The following is a 19,585-nucleotide window of genomic DNA, read 5'->3' on the forward strand; positions in this document are numbered from 1 at the left end:
GTGATAATTTTAATGCTTTTGGCACCAATAATGCAGTTCCACAAGGTTGGTGGTTATAAACGCCAAATATAAACACAAAACTTTAAACACAATATTAGATGCCCATTTTGTGATGATTATGTCATCATCAACATTGAGCTGATAACACCTCATACTTGTTCTAGGCTTTCTTTGCCACAACAATTGTGTTACACAAACACACTGTTACAGCAGCCTAAGAAAACTTAAAGTAAAAACAAAGGGGACCAAGAGCCCAACTAAAGCAAACACTGATCACCACAATGGTGACACTTCAAATTAAACAAATATCAACGTCTAAACCTCTGTTAATTCTCACTAAGAGCATCTAACAGCAATAGTCAAAGTAATTATGTCTAAATGAGACCATAAATGATGCTGAAAATATCCACAATGGCCACATCTGAACTAGTTTTAACCTTGTACGAAGGTTCGATGAACATCTATATCAGACGTGCAGAACACGTCAAAAAAAGACGTCATAAAAACTTTCATTCTGGCTCCTCAGTGGACGTCATTTCAACGTCTGACTTTTGTGACAAAGACGTTGAAAAGACGTGTTTTGGACATCATTTTGCTTAGTGGGAATTGAACAGTTTACTGAAGTTAGTTATTGCACCAATACAGTACTTGAGATTTTATTATAATATTAGGCCAATGTACATGACTGAGTCGCTCGCTGTGTGAGGAGAATGATTTGCCAGCTGAGGAAAGTGAGTCGCTCGCTGTGTGAGGAGAGTGAGTCGCCAGCTGAGGAAAGTAAGTCGCTCGCTGTGTGAGGAGAGTGAGTCGCCAGCTGAGGAAAGTAAGTCGCTCGCTGTGTGAGGAGAGTGAGTCGCCAGCTGAGGAAAGTGAGTCGCCAGCTGAGGAAAGTAAGTCGCTCGCTGTGTGAGCATAGACCAATGCTGAGTCCCAATTCGCCTACTTATACTGCGACCTAAAAGTATGTACTTTTTTTGTGAGGAAAAAGTACATACTTTTGAGTGTGTAGCAAAAGAGTATGCACGTTCTGGGACATACTTCGATGACGTGAACTTGAACGTGGTTGCCTAGTTATGCACACACCTCGACTGTTAACAAAACATTTTACATTTCATTCATTCTTACATGTCCAATATAATTACTATTCCCAACTTTTTTCCACAATACATTTACAATGTGTTTTTCCAAATTGAGGAGTGAAGCAGGGCGCCGTCGTCGTAGATCAACCAGACTGTCGTTTGTGAGGCGGCTGGTTCTGACGTCCATGTGCAAATGTGTGTAACGAAAGCTACTTATTTTCGTTAAAATATTTAAAGTTTAAAGTGTAACTATTGTTTAACGTATTTTATACTTAATCTTATACTTATGTATAATACTTAAAAATACCCCGATGAAAATGAACCATGCTTTTACTATAGTAAAAGTGTAGTAACGATGTTTCTTTGGTTGGACTGATAAAGTTAACATTTGTACAGACACAGTATTACTACAAATAAGTAAGACAGAAACATCAAAATAAATACATAAAAAAAGACACTTGCATGACACTACTAGAGCCTTTTTATTTATTGTTTTGTAGCCTGCAATGAGGCGCTCAGTATCTTCATCGGACCCTACAAGATAAACACAGTACTTATTTTGGCACAACATAAACCCATTAATATTACGAGACAATAAAATATAACTTTTATTAGGGTTTAACATTTGAATTCTTACACTTAAAAACTGAGGGCGCATCTCCGCTGGTGCATCCGACTGCCAGGTTTACATCACCACCATCACCGCAAAGCTCCTCCCGCACGCACGCAATGGGTTGTGGGCAATATTAGCCGTTAGAGTGTGCATTGATCTGCACTTCGAATTCTAACCGGAAATAGTAGACCATCCGGGTATCTTTGGAATACTCTTTTCAACATACTACGATTTGGGACGTACTAATTCTAGTTTCGCATACTATTTAGGACGGATAGTATGCGAATTGGGACTCAGCACTTGTGTGAGGCGAGTGAGCATGAGAATTTCGAGAGTGAGAATTTCGTCATTGGCGGAGCAGTCGGTCAATCCCACCTTTCCAGTAAATACGACTTGTGATTGGACTGTACGTCAGCAGACAGCAAAGCATTGGCCAATAGCAGAAGGCCCTCCCTCCAGGCTTTTTTTTAAGTTGCGAAGTTGCGAAGCTTCATTTTCGCTCAGTCTGAGTTTCAGAGTTTCAGAGCAGAGCTGCGTGACAACGCTGCCACAAATCACGTGAGTCGCAAGCTCGCAACTGTGTGGGCGTATCTCCGCAAAGTGGGTGTTGTAAACTCAGCTCTGAAAAAATAGTCTGCAATAGGAGTGCAAATGTAATGTAATGTAATAAGTTGCGCCCTTTCGAACCTCAGTTTTCAGAGTTTCAAAACTTTTTTTCACCTATTCGCACACCAGTTTTCAGATCACCATTTACAAGGTTTCAAATCTGGAAAACAAACTATACACTGGGAGAACAGTGACAAATTCGAAACTCTGAAAAAATGATTGCACAACACCGTAAAAAAAGAGTGTTGCACTTCTGAAGAAGGAAAACTCAAACACAATATTATGTTTGCAGAGATTTAATTTTTTTTACCACTTTGCAAGCCTGCAAAACTCTATTTTCAGAGTTTCAAAACTTTTTTTCACACATTCGCACACCAGTTTTCAGATCACCATTTACAAGGTTTCAAACCTGGAAAACAAACTAATACAGTGGGAGAACACTGACAAATTTGAAACAAATTTGAAAATTGTTTGCGCAACATCGTACATTTTTTTTGCAGTTTTTTTGCAGTTCTGAAGAAGGAAATCTCAAAAACAACATAATGTTTGCAGAGATATTTTTTATTTTTTTTACATTTTGCAAGCTTGCAAAACTTATTTTTCGATCTTGCAAAACTTTTTTTATAAGATTTTGAGTTTTTGAACACTTAGTTTCAACCTTTCAGAACTTTATTTTCAGTTTTGAATCATGGCAGGATATTAATCCCATATATGGTAACCATAATGTTTTATATTTGAGCGCGATCGCGTTTGAATGTATCATATTTTGGATCGTGATCGCGTTTGAATGTATCATATTTTGCAGCGCGATCGCGTTTGAATGTATCATATTTTGCAGCGCGATCGCGTTTGAATGTATCATATTTTGGATCGTGATCACGTTTGAATGTATCATATTTTATCCAGCACTGCGCATAGCTTATGCCTACAAGGCACAACAAACCTGGTGTTCACTGTTCATTATATTATATATTGTTGGAAACATTTGTGTGTGTGTGTGTGTATTCTGTGAATTTTAAAAAGCAATTTTAACCAGAAAAATCTAAAATGTATTCCCAAAATCGTGCAGGCCTTTCTCTTGATGTCAGTATGTTCACTTTTTTTTTTCAGGGCCCAGATGCCACTGAGGACTTCAGTGAACATGAACATGGTAAAGTGAAAATCAAACACCTTGGAAATGAAAGGTATGTACAATGTTTTTAGGAATGGCACAAAGGTCTCTGTCTTTGGATCATTGTTTTCAATAAGAGCTTTTTTGGCATTTGCTGTGTGTATCTTTGGACTATGTTGTGTTGTAAATAAATCCAAACAATTTAAAAGCCATTCTTTTTTTAAATCTCCTCATTTACAGTATTGTGCAAGGTTGCTCAGAATGACAGGGCCTGATAGCTCCTAATAGGGCCGTTAGGGGAGGGTCTTTGTCTTTCTCAGGTGAGAAAAGCTTACATATTAATGAGCTCTCGCATAAGGCTTTTTCACACAAAACACGTCGTAAATTTTTTAAATCAATATATTGTCTTATCTGAATGAGCAATCAGGGTGATTTTCACATAGTTTTAGAGCAAATATTCTAGGCTACGTGATACAATTTTCAAAAGTCTTGTGAAGAAATAATCAGTATGGGTTTCATGGCCTTATTTCAGTGAGAATTTTTTTTTGTATTTTCACAAACCATGCATAAATGTCATTATCTCAAAACTACAAACTTTTACATACATGCTGCTGATATATTATTGTAGCAGAGTTTGTGCTGAATACAGTGTAATCAGACTTTAGCCATGAAAATGTCACAAGTAACAGAAATAACCAGAAATGTCAGAGCATGTCAGAACACCTCCAGGGCCCAGAAAACAGCTCAGACCTCAGAGGGTTAATCCTCCTCTGCTGAGATCTTCACAGATTTAATGTCTTCTTTTCTCTTCATCTGATTTAATGTGACTGTGACTGGAAGTCAGTTGTAGTTCTTGTGTTTCTCTTTCCTTCAGTGATTCTGCTTGTTAACTGCAGGTGTTCATCACTAATGTTCAATCATCACTCAATTAATCACTTAATTATCTCATTAACTTTAACACTGCTTCAGTGTTATTTTAACACTCTGTTGAGTGGGACCATATTTGCTCTGAGCAGTGTTGATTTAACACTGGGGATTTTGCTGTGTTTCTTTCTTTCTTTCTTTCTTTCTTTCTTTCTTTCTTTCTTTCTTTCTTTCTTTCTTTCTTTCTTTCTTTCTTTCTTTCTTTCTTTCACCCACAAAATGATCAACCCATTCCATTCATCCATCATATTGTTTCCTGATTCTATTATAAGGCAATGGCATGTTCCTCCCTCAACTAGGTGTAAATACTAAACATGCATGTAAACACACAGTTTAAATCTTATTTTGTAAACACTGTCTTTAAAAATGAACAACTGCTCATCTTAAAGAAAGAAGATCACTTTTGCACACCATCTAATCATATTGACAGGAGAGCTTCACACTGAAAGTTTCATTTGATATTTGTAATGTAAACTCTATAGTCAAGCTTTTAGATATTCGTTAACCAATCCTTTAGAGAGAGTGTTTTATCTTTTTTCTATTTGCAAGTGGTTTCATTCGGGTTGTTCCTGTCTCGGCGTGGGGAAGATTGATCAGACTTTAAAAAGAGGAAGGAAAAAAACTGTAAAATAGCAGAAGAAAGTTTTCAGCTTGCATTTGCACTTCACTCTCCTGGAGTCTGTTATCAGCGGCTGAAACTACAAAACGGTAAGAGATACACTTATTCAGTAATTAATATTGTCTAACTAATTAATCTCCACACAAGAAAATTGGAGTGAGAAACATTTTCTTTCATAATAACCTCTGTTAGATGACTCGTGTGTTCCTAACGTTATCTTTAAATGAGTTTCATCTGTGGAAATCTACTAACAGTGAAGATTGTAAAGTATTTGTATCTTTTTTGCAGTGTTTATAATGCAATAAACGGCTGTTGTTATAGTTTTGATGAAATGAAAGATGACATATTGAACTGTTGTGTACATTATTTAGTTTCCTGTGATGTCACTGATGACTCTTGCTCTGGTGTTTCTGCTCCTGATTCCAGGTGAGTCTCTCCTGTAAATGACATACGAGTTCATTACTAACTAAGAGTAAAAGGTTTTGGCTAGTTAGCATGGATCAGTTAGCACTGCTGGTGCCCCAGGAAATATAGCACTGGTAAAATATCTACTATAATGGAGGGAAATTTCAGTGATTTATTTGTTGCTTCTAAAGAAAATGGTATTATTCAGGTTATGCTGATATAATGCTAACTGATGAAGCTGATAACATGTAGAGCATAACGTTTTTCATGGTTAGTGTTCAATGTTCTGCTTCCTGCATTTCATCACCTTCTGTCAGATGGCTGTAGGTTTTACACAGATCACATCATAAGTGTAATTCTTCATTTATTAACACTAGTTTTGTAAAGAAAAACAATTTTTAATGAAAGTTTATGGTCCTGTTTAACTCATACTGTAGATGGGCATGTGTGTGCTTCTATTGTTGTTTCCTATCCTTGTTGCCTTGTGAATTTTGTGTTTCAGGGGTTTCTAGTGATAACTGGAGTGTGAGTTACAGTCCTTCACACATCTGTGCACTAAAGGACTCAACAGTGATAATGAGCTGCACTTATAAATACCCTACTGGACATCAGATTGAGAAAGTGTTCTGGAGCAAAACAAAAGATAAAAAGAAAGATGAAGAGTTTCCAGATCTGTCTGAGGACCCTGAATACAGTCAGAGGCTTCAGTATCTGGGAGATCAACAGCAGAACTGCACCGTCAGACTGAGTCATGTGACACTGAAGGATTCACGCATGTACTATTTCAGATTCATCACTGACAAAGATGGAAAATGGATTGGTAATCCAGGAGTGACTCTTACTGTCACAGGTGAGTTTGGTGAGGTTTATCTCTTCTTCTGTGCATTATGTTGAATAATAATCAGTGTATGACAGCAGCACTAGATATAATGTGTGTGTTGTGTTCAGATCTTCAGGTGGAGTCTCCTGAGAGAGTGACAGAGGGAGATTCAGTCACTCTGAGATGTAAAAGCAGCTGCGCTCTGACTGACAGAGCAACATTCATCTGGTACAGAAACTCACAGCCATTAACTGAGAGAAGAGACAGAAACAATGAACTCCTGCTGCAGTCAGTCAGAAGAGAGGATTCAGGCAGATATAGCTGTGCTGTAGACGGACACACTCACATCTCTCCTGCTGTTCAGCTCAATGTCATGTGTGAGTATGTTCTTTAAAGTTTTCTTTCCAAAGCCAGTAGAGTTCACTCGTCCCTCCTTTTCTTTAAAAATGATAGTAATTGGGGCTAATTTTTAAAACATTTAAATGCTCACTGTTTCAATAATACAGTCACAAAACATGAACAATATGTGTGATTTTAACATTTTATGTTATATTCAATTTTACACACCGTTGTCATGACAACGCCACACCATAAACACAACACACTACAACAGCTGTTCAAATAATGGTTTAAACACATTTAAAGCTCAAATAATGCACATATTTGAACAAAATACTGATTGTAAATGCTTTTATGAAATAATAAGACTCACATTTATGCCTTTAAATCCTCCAAAATTAGGTCCATTCACTTCTATTGTAAGTACCCTCGACTGGTTACTTCCTATCGGCTCAAAAGAACAATTTGTTCAAGAGCCGAACATCACTAGCGCTTTCTACAGCCACACCTAACAATTATGTCAGCACTGATTTACTGACTACCACACACACAGAAAAAAGTTTTGTTTATTTTCGTTTTGGATATTTCTTAACCCTCTGGGGACCACAAACGCGCCCACGTGTTTTGCTCGTTTTTTTTTTTTAGCAATGAAAATAAACACTAAATGCTCTGTTAATTTTGATCTTTCATTTTCGTGTAATACATCAATCGATCCTGTTCAGTTTCTATTTTTTTTCTGTATACTCACAATACAAATAAAGTGTTTTGCTTTTTGACAAATAAAGAAAAATTAACATGATGCGATTTCTGCCTTCTCTCTGTCAGTAAACTCCCATTTGAAACGCGTTCGAAAATGATCTATAACTCTGCGAAAACCCACGGGCATAAAGCTTGAGATTGCATCTTTTAAATGAAGTCATTTATATAAAAAACAAATATTCTCAGCTTCTGTAATCTGTATAAAAAGAGAGCGACTCCTGTCGAGCTCATTACGAGCTAATTCACAGTAATGTGACCACTCCCCGGAGAGCGCGTGCTATTCAAACGCAAATTCTGAGAACTATTTCAGAGCTGTGAAACGCCCACATCAGCTGTAAACAAAGCGCGTCGCGACTCCTCGCGAGTGAGACATTATAGCCTACCTTATGGAGAAAAGATTCCTCAGAACAGTGCTGATGAGGAGCAATATCTCCTGAAATGAGGAGCAGATTCCGCTGAGGAGTGAGGTAGGCTGTTTTCTTTTCTCACGTGTGGAATAACGTTATGGAATAACGTTAGTGTAGGCCTATGTAAACCGCAAAAAGATGAATCGCATTTCTATAATATGACTCGCCTTTCTGTGAGATGAATGAAGGGGACATATTTGTAAAGACTGTTTAGCCTAAATATGAATCGCGCGTCTGTGTGTGAAAGAATAAACTGCTTTGCTATAGCCTACTGAGATGAGTAAAAATCGACTGGAATATGTTGAAATAAAATGTATTTGTATAAGCAACGTATTAAACTGCAAAAAAAATACTATTTTTGTCAAAAATAAATTCATAGACTAAGATGTTAGATGTTCCAATGTTGGCTATATTCAAACTAATGAATACATATGATAAAATGTAGGCCTATAATCTTTTTTTTTTTTTTTTTTTTTTTACAAAGAAAGAGTACACTTGAAATATTGTTGAAATTGTAATTATTGTTGTAATTGTAACATTTTTAATAAAATAGCAAAACATATTTACAAGAGAGATGTAAGCGAAATCTTAAATGGTCAATATAAGTCTTCTTCTAAATACATCTTTTGTCCTTGCATTGTGGCTCAGTCAGTTTCACACCTGAGTGAATGGCTCATTATGCAGAGTGGGTGGGACATTCATAATCTAAGGTGTAAACTACTCCTCCCCCTCGCATATTGGCTTTCCAAGCAAAACCTGTTTTACACCATTTAAATCAATGTATTTTTTTTTGTGAACGATAAAGCAAGACTATTTTTACATCATTTTGAAGCTAGAACTCAAAGGGACAACATCCATTAGTCAAAAGTCTTGTGGACACATATTTAATATGTGTTTTGTGGTCTTAATTCAGCAACTTTCATTTAAATTTTTTCCAATAACCACGCATAAACATTATTCTCTTAAAAATACAAACATCTACATACACGTTGCTCGCATATTATGGTAGCCCTGTTTGTGCTATATAGAGTGAATTTACACCTTTGCCATTAACATGTTTATAAATAACTGAAAAAAGCACAAATGTCAAGGCATGTCAGAACATCTCAAGGACCCCAAAAACAGCTTGGTCCCCAGAGGGTTAATAAGTGACATGACCTTTTGACACAAACATCCATGGAGAAATGTGTAATACAATTTAAAAATAATAATCTGATAATTGTTATTAGACCCACCCAGGAACGTCTCAGTGTTGATGAGTGGATCTAGTGTAATAGTGGAGGGAGATTCAGTGACTCTGAACTGCATCAGTGACTCAAACCCTCCTGCTCTGAACTTCAGCTGGTTTAAGGAGAATGAAACCTCAGCTGTTGGATCTGGACAGAGTTTCAGTGCACTACAGAGTGGACGCTTCTACTGTCAGGCTCACAATCAACATGGATCTCAGAGATCAGACGCTGTAACTGTCACAGGTGAAGCTTTTCTTTTATAAAGGGTTCAAGACAGTTATAGTATGAAGCTTTGAGACTTAATCTGAACTAAAAATTTTAATCTTTCAGTACATCATGGTCATGGCTGGCTCATCTGGTTGGGGATCACAGCATGCTTAGGATTCTTCATCGTCATCATCATTATTCTGTTTATAATGTAAGTTTTCAATAAAATCATTCTCAATTACAGTGAGTGTATAAATGTAATTCACTTTCAGACTAGTGCAGGTGGAAATGCCTCATGTAATGTGAGTAGTAATGAATCTTTAAAATGCAGCTTACAAGTTTATTGTCTGTTAAATCAGGAGAAAACGAAGAGGTGCTAAAGCTGAAGACCTCACTGAAAAACAGGTAAATCTTCCAGACACAACATGTGAAGAGTCTAGTTAGACGGGGCCATTCACACAAAACGTGAGAGACAAGTCAGTGGAATGAGAGACAAAACCCCCCAAAAAGTTTAGAGATGTGTTTTTAAAAGTTTACTGCATTTTAATTTCAGTGCCGTGTTTATAACGGTCATACACGTCGGTCTAGCATGAGTTTACATAGAAAAACAATGGAAAAGTAGTGCACTGAAATGGGAAACCGTGTTCTGTGTGAACAGCCTTTAAATGTGAATGATAAATAATATTTCATCCATCTTCCATTTCAGGACAATCTGTACTCTACCGTAACAGAGAGAGACGTTCATGTTTCTGAATCAGCCGATTGTGATGACGCTCAGTACGCCAGTGTTACTTCCAGCAAACCCAGAAGAGACGGAAATGCTCCTGAATGCAGAGATACTGAGGAGATCCAGTACGCAACTGTCCAACATCACAGAAAGACAGAGACGAAGAGAGCAGAGGAGAACGAAAGCCACTACGACAATATCAGGATCCGTCAGCCTGATTCTGTCCTGAGGTGAGAAGAACGAGCTTAAAGAGACAGTTCACGCAAAAATAAAACGTTTGCCATCAACTCACCCTCATGTTACTTTTGTGTTGATGAAAGGAGAATTTATAGTTCTTTAAATCTGGACTTTTTTTTAAATAACATTGTGTCCCACTGATGTTTCAGAAACATCTGAATTATTTAATGACTTTTATCATCATGTATTCTGATACATACCATGATTGTTGTTTTATTTGATGTTTTTAGGCTATCAAATGTGCAGACTGTGGAAGAGGCGTCTGTGATCTACAGCCCTGTCAAATGAGTAAATGAGACCATCATGAAGACAAAGGCCAAAACAGTGAACAATATTCTGAGAGTAGGGCTGTCAATTTATCATGCTAATTCACTCAGTTATTTATTATTCATTAAATCAGGTAAATAGATGTCAGGAATGCAGTATCTGTGGTCTTTTTCTCATTACAAGGGCAGAATACAAAGGAAAGAGCCAAAGAACCAACAACACATGTTTAGTGAGACTAAACACATTTTGTGATGTCACTGCTTGGTAATTTGTTTGTTAAAGTCATTTGAACTTTTGACTTCATGTGTTTTCTGTAAGCAAATAAAAAGGCTGTATCAGTTTTACCAAATTTAAGCTTGTGTGTGGTCATTTCTGGGTCATTGTAGACCTAAGCTCAGAATAACCTACTATATGTGATAGCTGGGTTAATATTAATATTTGGGCTGTTCTAACAAACTTGTGCAACAGTGGATAAAATTAAAGCTTTGATGAACACCTCAGTCTATTAAAGTCACCAGTGACGATCAGAGGTGGGAAATCCAGGGCCCAATGAGTAAAAGTCCTGCCATATGTTTATTCCACCCATAAACTCAGTCAGCTGATTTCACTAATTAGTTCTCTCTCCTGTCTGAATTAGCAAATCCAGGTGATTGGAACAAAATACTGAGGAGGACTTTTACGTTCTGAACCTGGACTTTACACCTCTGCATAGCAATGCCACATGTCAGCCAAGAGCAAAGAAATAAACCAGAACTGGACCTTATCATAGCCAAAAAATAGTAATTTCAGCCACAGCCTCAGATGAAATCAACTGAAGAGAAAAGAAGACATTAAATCTGTGAAGATCTCAGCAGAGGAGGATTAAACAACTCCACAAACAGCATTACCAGCTTCACTTATTACTAACCAGACTGACTTTATTTCTGTCAGACGTCTATAAAAGTTTTATTGAGAATTAACAGAGGTTTAACTCTAAAGTCCAGGTTCAGAACGTAAAAGTCCTCCTCAGTATTTTGTTCCAATCACCTGGATTTGCTAATTCAGACAGGAGAGAGAACTAATTAGTGAAATCAGCTGACTGAGTTTATGGGTGGAATAAACATATGGCAGGACTTCTACTCATTGGGCCCTGGATTTCCCACCTCTGGTGACGATTATTTGTAGAGCAAATTCTGTGTACGTGTGTTAAGACGAGGTCAATCATGTTGGTTTAATCAGCTTGACTAAAACAACATTTAATGGAGCCCCTAAAGTCACATGGTGGTGGAAATTATATGTCAGTGCTTTTGCATTTTCTTTCAAATCCTTTGCATTCCCCATGCATGAAACTTTTGCGAGCAAATGAAAAAGCATTGAAATATTATTTCTCCTCCCATCTCATACTTTTGAATCTCCATGTGCTTTTAGGGGTTTTTGTATTAAGCAATATTAGCTAAGAATTCATTTTGAATGACGTACATTGAGACACATTGGGCTGTGCATGTGTTCTTAACTGATTCTGGATGAGGTCATTTCCTGTCCCACCCACCTCTACTGCCCACCACTTCCTGTCGCTATTCTATTCGCCAATAAACTGAAGGCAAAAATTATCTTGAGGATGTCAAAATACAACTTGGCTGTCGGCTGTCAAAGTGTCGACATCCAGTCTTACTCAATATAAGTTCCTATCTTGAGTGTCTTGCTAAATAATTCTACAGAAAATGTTTCCAGGAAGAAAGGGTATAAAAACTAAGTTTAAAAACCCACTTTTATTTGTATTCCATTTATATCTGAACATCCCTTTAATCTTAAAATGTGGAAATTCAAGTTAAGCTGTAAATACGTCCTATATGTTAATACATATTTGTACATGACCTATCAAAGTGGTGGACAAACTTCTTCATATTCTTAAACATTTTGGGTTTAATGATTTTTTAGATATCAATAAATGCCATTGAATCATGATGAAAAGTTGTCTGAAGTTGCTTGTGTGGGCAGGAGTCAAGAAAGAGGAAGAAACATTTTTTGTGTGTGCGAGTATTTTAAAACGAACAGTGTGTGACCACAAGAAATTCATCAGTTCAACGCCTGCTGAGAGACTCACCAGAACACGGTAAGAGTTACGCTGGTTACTGTGTGAATATAGTCAGATTAATACTGTTGTAGAAACCACTGACCTAATCAATTGGAAATATTCTCAATGAAATATTATTTATGGAAATGTTTTTAAAGCTAAAGATTGTTTTATAATGCTCATTGTGTGTGTTATACCTGTGGTTCCCAATCCTGGTCTTTGAGGACCCCCAATACTGCACATTTTGGATATCTCTCTTATCTGACAAACCCACCCAGCCAGCAGAGCCATGTGGGGCCCAAATGGGTTTGACCTGGGCTATCTAACTGGGACCCAGCCAGTTTTGCACCCAGTTTCCATGTAGGCCCCACATGGATTTGCCCAGATGAAATGAACACTGCTTAGTGTGCACACTACAGGCTGTTTATTGTAACACTTAATCAGTGTTGGAGTTAATGAGATAATTAAGTGATTGAAAAATGATTTTGTATTAGTGAAGAACACCTGCTGTTAACAAGCAGAATCACTGAAGGAAAGAGAAACACAAGAACTACTTCCAGCCACAGCCTTGGATGAAATCAACTGAAGATAAAATACATTACATCTCTCAAGATCTCATTAAACAACTCCACAAACAGCATTACCAGCTTCACTTATTACAAACCAGACTGACTTTATTTCTGTCAGACATCTACAGAAGTTCGTATTAAGAATTAAGAAGAGGTTTAGATGTTGATTACTTATTTGAACGTAATAGTTTGATTTGATGTTACCATTGTGGCGATCAGTGTGTGCTTTAGTCAGGATCTTGACTTTTCGACATTTGTTTTTTTCTAACAGCTGTGTCTGTTTGTTATGATGAGAACAGCAAGAGAAAATATAATCAGATGCTGTAAGCTGATTGATGATAAGAATATAACCATCATATATTGGCTTAACTCATTGATATTATGTGGGAGGTTTATACGGGTAGTATGTTATTAATTCTGTTTTATTGTTGTGATTCTACAGCAAGGAAATAATATAATTTAATCAGAACATCAAACGATTTTTAACACACCATTTACATATTATGGGCTCCTGTGAGTTTTACTCGCACACAGGCATCAAGAATCAGCATATGAATCTCAACAATGGTGACATGCTTCAATGGTGCAATGCATTCTGGGAGCCATGGATAAGTTTCGTATGATGCACTCAGAATGCATTGCACCATTGAAGCATGTCACCATTGTTGAGATTAAAGCCTTTAATAATGAGCTGATGAACTGAATTAGGTGTGCTTGATTAAGGAGACATCTAAAATGCTGGAGATCGTCCAGGATTAGGAACAACTGTGTGATTCTGTATTATTGTTCTTGTAGTGATGTCACTGATAATGGCTCCTCCTCTTCCTCTGGTGTTTCTGCTCATGATTCACGGTGAGTCGCTCCTTTAGTCTCTCATCAAAGTCTTTCTTTTTTTAAATCATGAGTCCGGCAGCACCCTGTTAAAACCCCTTTCACAAACAAATTTTGTGGAAAAAAAAATCATGCAAATAAAGTAAAAAATAAAGGCAGTCAGAGATAAAAATTAAAAAGAATAATAACTTCAGATAAATGTTTAAATTCTTCTGTTATTCTCACTGAAATTAATGTACAATATAAATATGTGCATCAATTATGATTATTTGAATGTTTTTGCAATGTCAGCATTTCATGTGTTCTACAAAAAGAATAAGAATATAATGAACACGAGGGGTCAATAATTATGAAACAATTGTTTTTGTGTGAACTATCCCTTTAATGTGTGTTTCAGGAGTTTGTAGCCAGTGGGATGATGGGGTTGTGAGTTACAGTCCTTCACACATCTGTGCACTAAAGGACTCAACAGTGATAATGAGATGCACTTATAAATACCCTACTGGACATCAGATAAAGAAAGTGTTCTGGACCGAAACACTGGTAAAAGATAATGGAAAGTATCCAGATCTGTCTAAGGACCCTGAATACAGTCAGAGGCTTCAGTATCTGGGAGATAAACAGCAGAACTGCACCGTCAGACTGAGTCATGTGACACTGAAGGATTCACACATGTACTATTTCAGATTCATCACTAATAAAACTGATGGAAAATGGATTGGTAAACCTGGTGTAACTCTTAATGTCACAGGTGACTTTGATGAGGTTTATCTCTTCTTCTGTGCATTATGTTGAATAATAATCAGTGTATGTCAGCAGCACTAGATATAATGTGTGTGTTGTGTTCAGATCTTCAGGTGGAGTCTACTGAGAGAGTGACAGAGGGAGATTCAGTCACTCTGAGATGTAAAAGCAGCTGCGCTCTGACTGACAGAGCAACATTCATCTGGTACAGAAACTCACAGAAGATATTAACTGAGAATAAATACAGTAACAAACTCTCCATCAATCCAGTCAGAAGAGGGGATTCAGTCAGATATAGCTGTGCTGTAGACGGACACACTCACATCTCTCCTGCTGTTCAGATCAATGTCATGTGTGAGTACAGATCATTTTATTTAATGTATGCACTTTTTTTCTTTGAAGTTTCTTTCCAAATTAAGAAGATTCCAGGGATGGGCAAAAAGTATGTGCAGTTCTTGTAATTAATGGGTTTCATAGTACAACATCTAATGGAAAGCTTTTGTAGAAGAGTGAAAGCATTATTTTGAAATTAAATATCCAACATGCACATGTGGTTATATGTGTTACAGAGTCGGTGTGAGAGAACTAATCTTGATCAGGCGACCCATCACCATCTTCACACTTTTAATGTTCATGTAAAAGCCTCAAATTTTATTTACAGCTGGAGTTTTTTTAGGGAAATACTAGTGGTTAAAAATAAAGTAGAAATATTTCACCTGTCGATCCCCCAGAGAGGGTGCAAGAGAGATGATTGGTCTAATAACACTTGCGTGTGATTGGCTGAATGTTAGTTCACTCAATCCCAAGTAACAAACACCAGTGAACATGGATGGGAATGGTAGCAGTATGTAGAGAATGTGGGGGCCAGAATCACATCTATTTAACAGTCATGTAAACATCTGTGATTCCAAATTTACTGTGATTGTTAAGGATATCTATGTTTTTCTGTGTTAGACCCTCCCAGGAACGTCTCAGTGTTGATAAGTGGATCTGGTGTAATAGTGGAGGGAGATTCAGTGACTCTGAACTGCATCAGTGACTCAAACCCTCCTGGAGAAATCAGCTGGATTAAAGGAGGAACGATTGTAGGATCTGGAGGAATCTACAGCATCTCAAAGATCAGCTCTGATGACAGTGGAGAATACAAGTGCAAGTCCATCAATAAACATGGAGAGAAATACTCTGATAATGTGACTTTAAACGTCATGTGTGAGTTTATTATAAAACATTAGATGCTAATTCTCTGTTTTGATTAATTTGGTTCATATTAGTCATTTTAAAAATGTGTAAGAGGTCTTAAATAATCTGATAATTGTTATTAGACTCTCCCTGGAGCGTCTCAGTGTCGATAAATGGATCTGGTGTAATAGTGGAGGGAGATTCAGTGACTCTGAACTGCATCAGTGACTCAAACCCTCCTGCTCTGAACTTCAGCTGGTTTAAGGAGAATGAAACCTCAGCTGTTGGATCTGGACAGAGTTTCAGTGCACTACAGAGTGGACGCTTCTACTGTCAGGCTCACAATCAACATGGATCTCAGAGATCAGACGCTGTAACTGTCACAGGTGAAGCTTTTATTAACACACTTCATTCTTAGTTTTTAGATTTAATTATGATATTCTCCCTCTTTCAGTTCGTCATGGTGCTGGTTGGCTCGTCTGGTTGGGGATCCCAGTGGGATGTGTAGGAATATTCATCATCATCATCATCATCATCATATTGCATAAAATGTAAATATAAAATGATCAACAAAGAGTAATATAATTTGCTTTTATTTAATGCAGAAGTACATTTGATTATTAAATGAAACAATTAAATGGCTTGTTTCCATTTGTTTTTTAACAGTCAGAAGAAAAGGATAAACTGCAGATCTGCAATACACGAGTATGAGGTGAGATGGCCACAGAATCATAGAATCATAGGCTACCAATAAATCAATTAGAGCCTCTTTATACATGCAGACAGGCACGTGCACACATAGACATCAAAGGGGGCTTGAGCACCTGCCCTTTTTATTCCTGGAGAGAAAGTGCCCTTTTTTTCTGGGGTGCTTTTTATTTTATTTTTGAAAAATAATATATATTTCTGTTTGCGCACAGCTTCCCTGTCAAACAAATATATTTTTTGAAGAATAGTATATCTAAATATCAGGTCAGGAGTTCTGAAGCGCTCCCTCTCCCCCGATTGTTAAACCCGATTGTATTGCTTCCGCTAAAGAAAATAGTACGCTCCGTCTCTACGGTTAGAATCCTGTGAGTCCATAGCAACGCTCTGTTTTTCATGGCAACGGTCTGTTATACTCCGCACAGCGGTCTGTTATCAAGAAATAACACACCGCATTCTACATTGGAATTCAACCAAGCCATGTAATAAAATAAGCTAATAAAATAAGCATATATCACCACCAGGTGATATGCTTTAGTTATTTTGTTTATCCTATTTACCTGCATTGCCCTGTCAATTAGATGCAAATGTGCGCATTTTAACTAGTTGACGCCTAATTTGCATACAGAACGTCCCCAGTTAATGACTTACATCAAGAGTCTTTCCCCCTGAAATTTAGAAATCTAAATTGGTGAATTTAGAAGAAATCTACAGATGCAAACAGATGGAGGATACACTCTAAAAAATGTAGTAAATCTGAGTAACTGCATCTGGTACATTAATAAATAAAACTGAGTAGAAATAAGTAAACATTAAACATTCAAAATAACAATATTTATAAATTAACTTTTTATTTATGAGTAATTTAACTTTTTTTATTTCCTCTAAACCTTTATAAAATAGTATTCCATACAACCACAAATACATACTTGACATTGGCTTTTATTTAATTTTTACTCAATTATTTTGGGAAGTTTAATTTTAAAGTGTTATGTATTCCAAAATAATTAAAACGATGTAGTGCCTTGTGCAAAAATAAACAAATTATTAGTAAAACACGCCCCTCTGCTTGATGCAGTTATTTAGGTTAGAGTTCAGATGAAAAAGCCTCTAAGTGCCATCTGAAATTTCCTTATAATGATCATTTTTATCAAGCTTGTATGTTTATGTTCACTTATTTCACATTACTGGCAATGAAAATTGCCTATTAATTGTCATTTAAGTTAAATTACTGAACTTGAAAAAAAAATGCTCATTTTAGAAGAAAAAAAAAAGAAAGAAAAAAACGTAATTATGAGAAGTGACCTTTATTTCACTTGAGCCCCTGCCCCTCAAAATGTCTGTGCACGTCCCTGCATGCAGAACATATATTACCACAATTTTACAGGATTTTATGTGAGAACACACACTGTGGAGTGATTACACTTTTGATTGTCATGCAAAATCTCTTTTTTTTGTGGTGATAGTCCTTCTCTCTGTTTCCCTGCAGAACGATGATCCCAGAACTGATCCCAGTGAAGGCACATATGCAGCTCTTGACCTCAAGTCCAGATCATCTGACCTCTACGACACACTCACAGTAAGAGAAATATCAAAAACTACATGTGCAAAAGAGTTTGTGCATTCAAAAGTCAAATAATCAATAATCAATGTGTTTTTCCCATAGACTGTCCATCCCAGACCTGCTGTTCACCAGTCGGGCTCTTCTGAATATGAGAATCTGTCCGTGAGTTTCTCAAGTCTTCTCAATTTCATCAAAAAATAAAGAAAATGTCCTCAGTAGTCAATCAACTAGTCAATAGATACTAAACAGTCTTTTCTTTCTGTAAGATGGATTATACCAGTAGATTCACTGACAGAAATATATATTTTTTTTCTCTGAGATTATTTGTACCATTTGTAGTGTTGATTTATGTAAATGTGTGTCTTATTTCTGTTGTAGCCACAGCAAGACGCCACAGTAAGATGAAGCACAAGCTAAACTTTACTCAGCTTTTGTCTCATCGCTGGACAGGCCCACATCACAACTACTATACTGGCTTCATCCCAGCAAGCTAAACACATCCAGTCGTAGTTCAGATTTACTGAATAAATGTCTAAAACTCTAAAACAATATAAAAACAAAAAGAATACATAAATAAACTGTCACAAATGACGAGTCCAACAATGTACAACAGGAAAAATTAATACAAAATGTTCACACAATATAACGCAGAACTTTGAAAACAATTACTTTTATATGCACTCCCTCATAAACATACAAAATGCCAAAATCAAGAATAATTAAACTCCACTTACAGGCAGTGCCTCGTTTAAGTGTTGTTGTTGCTATGGACTGAAGGCAGATTCAACATGTGGTTGTTCTTTTGAACCCAACCCCTGAAACTGAATAAAACCAATTCAAAGTGCAGAATATAAAAAGACCAGCAGGGGGAACAAAAAGACTAAGATTGGCAAAGCCTTCTTTAAACGCATCTTCAGAGTTTCCATTCTGCAGAAAGCAATGGATTATATTCATGTGACATTAATAAACAGTCAATGTGTAATTAATAAATGAGTTTAGAGTTGTTTCTGTAATATTTTATACATTTTATCTGTGTATTAACGAGTGCATGTGGCAGATTTTTCTCTTTATTCCTTTTCAAATAAAACATTAAATGATAAAAAGGTACGAAGACTCAACATTCTGTTTCATATCTGTGTTTTAAAGTGCGTATTAAACTGGCCAAGGCACGTGATGTCAGAAAATGAGGCTTTGTTAGGTCATACAATGTGAAACGAAATTTGAAATTCTGATAATTTGATGCTAAAACGGTGGTTCTCAAACTCTTTTGATCATGCCCCCCTTTAAACCTTTAACAAAATCTGGCACCCCCACCTCAAACTACCAAATAAATTCACCAAAAATTATGAAAATTGAAAGATTTGTAACTGAGAAACACCTGCAATAGTTTCAATGTCACCGTGTCTGCATGTGACGCGAGCAGCGAAACGCAACCGAAGACAATTGAAACCATCGGCACTGGATCCGGCGGGACACGATAAATCCCAGACAAGAAGCTGATGCTCACTTCTATTTATGACATGCGCTACTTCTGACATGAAGAACAAATGGATTTGTAACGGTCACTTTGTCGCATCAAGTGTAGACAGCT

The 19,585-nt window shown here is 36.8% G+C and overlaps 1 protein-coding gene across 1 annotated transcript; it reads left to right on the plus strand.

The window, feature by feature from the left end:
• Positions 1 to 5,405: 5,405 nt before the first annotated feature.
• LOC311077937 (uncharacterized protein) lies at positions 5,406 to 19,101 on the plus strand. Its single transcript, XM_084106582.1, has 18 exons — positions 5,406 to 6,207; positions 6,306 to 6,554; positions 8,912 to 9,154; positions 9,242 to 9,329; positions 9,478 to 9,523; positions 9,825 to 10,075; positions 10,533 to 10,578; positions 12,384 to 12,441; positions 13,767 to 13,823; positions 14,200 to 14,553; positions 14,652 to 14,900; positions 15,501 to 15,755; positions 15,869 to 16,111; positions 16,180 to 16,276; positions 16,392 to 16,437; positions 17,920 to 18,009; positions 18,097 to 18,156; positions 18,373 to 19,101. Exons 1-18 carry the CDS (start codon positions 5,769 to 5,771, stop codon positions 18,397 to 18,399), a joined length of 2,898 nt encoding a protein of 965 aa, XP_083962708.1. The 5' UTR covers positions 5,406 to 5,768; the 3' UTR covers positions 18,400 to 19,101.
• The last annotated feature ends 484 nt before the right edge of the window (positions 19,102 to 19,585 follow it).

The sequence above is a fragment of the Abramis brama genome, assembly GCF_963993115.1.
Source record: "Abramis brama genome assembly, chromosome: 2".
NCBI lineage: Eukaryota > Metazoa > Chordata > Actinopteri > Cypriniformes > Leuciscidae > Abramis > Abramis brama.

What these genes read in the sequence shown, in the direction of transcription:
- LOC311077937 (XM_084106582.1), top strand. Translation starts at nt 5,769, where the DNA reads ATGGTCCTGTTTAACTCATACTGTAGATGGGCATGTGTGTGCTTCTAT. An exon ending in AGACGCTGTAACTGTCACAG is followed by an intron (nt 16,112 to 16,179) that starts GTGAAGCTTTTA and finishes TCCCTCTTTCAG; the next exon opens with TTCGTCATGGTGCTGGTTGG. An exon ending in CTGCAATACACGAGTATGAG is followed by an intron (nt 16,438 to 17,919) that starts GTGAGATGGCCA and finishes GTTTCCCTGCAG; the next exon opens with AACGATGATCCCAGAACTGA.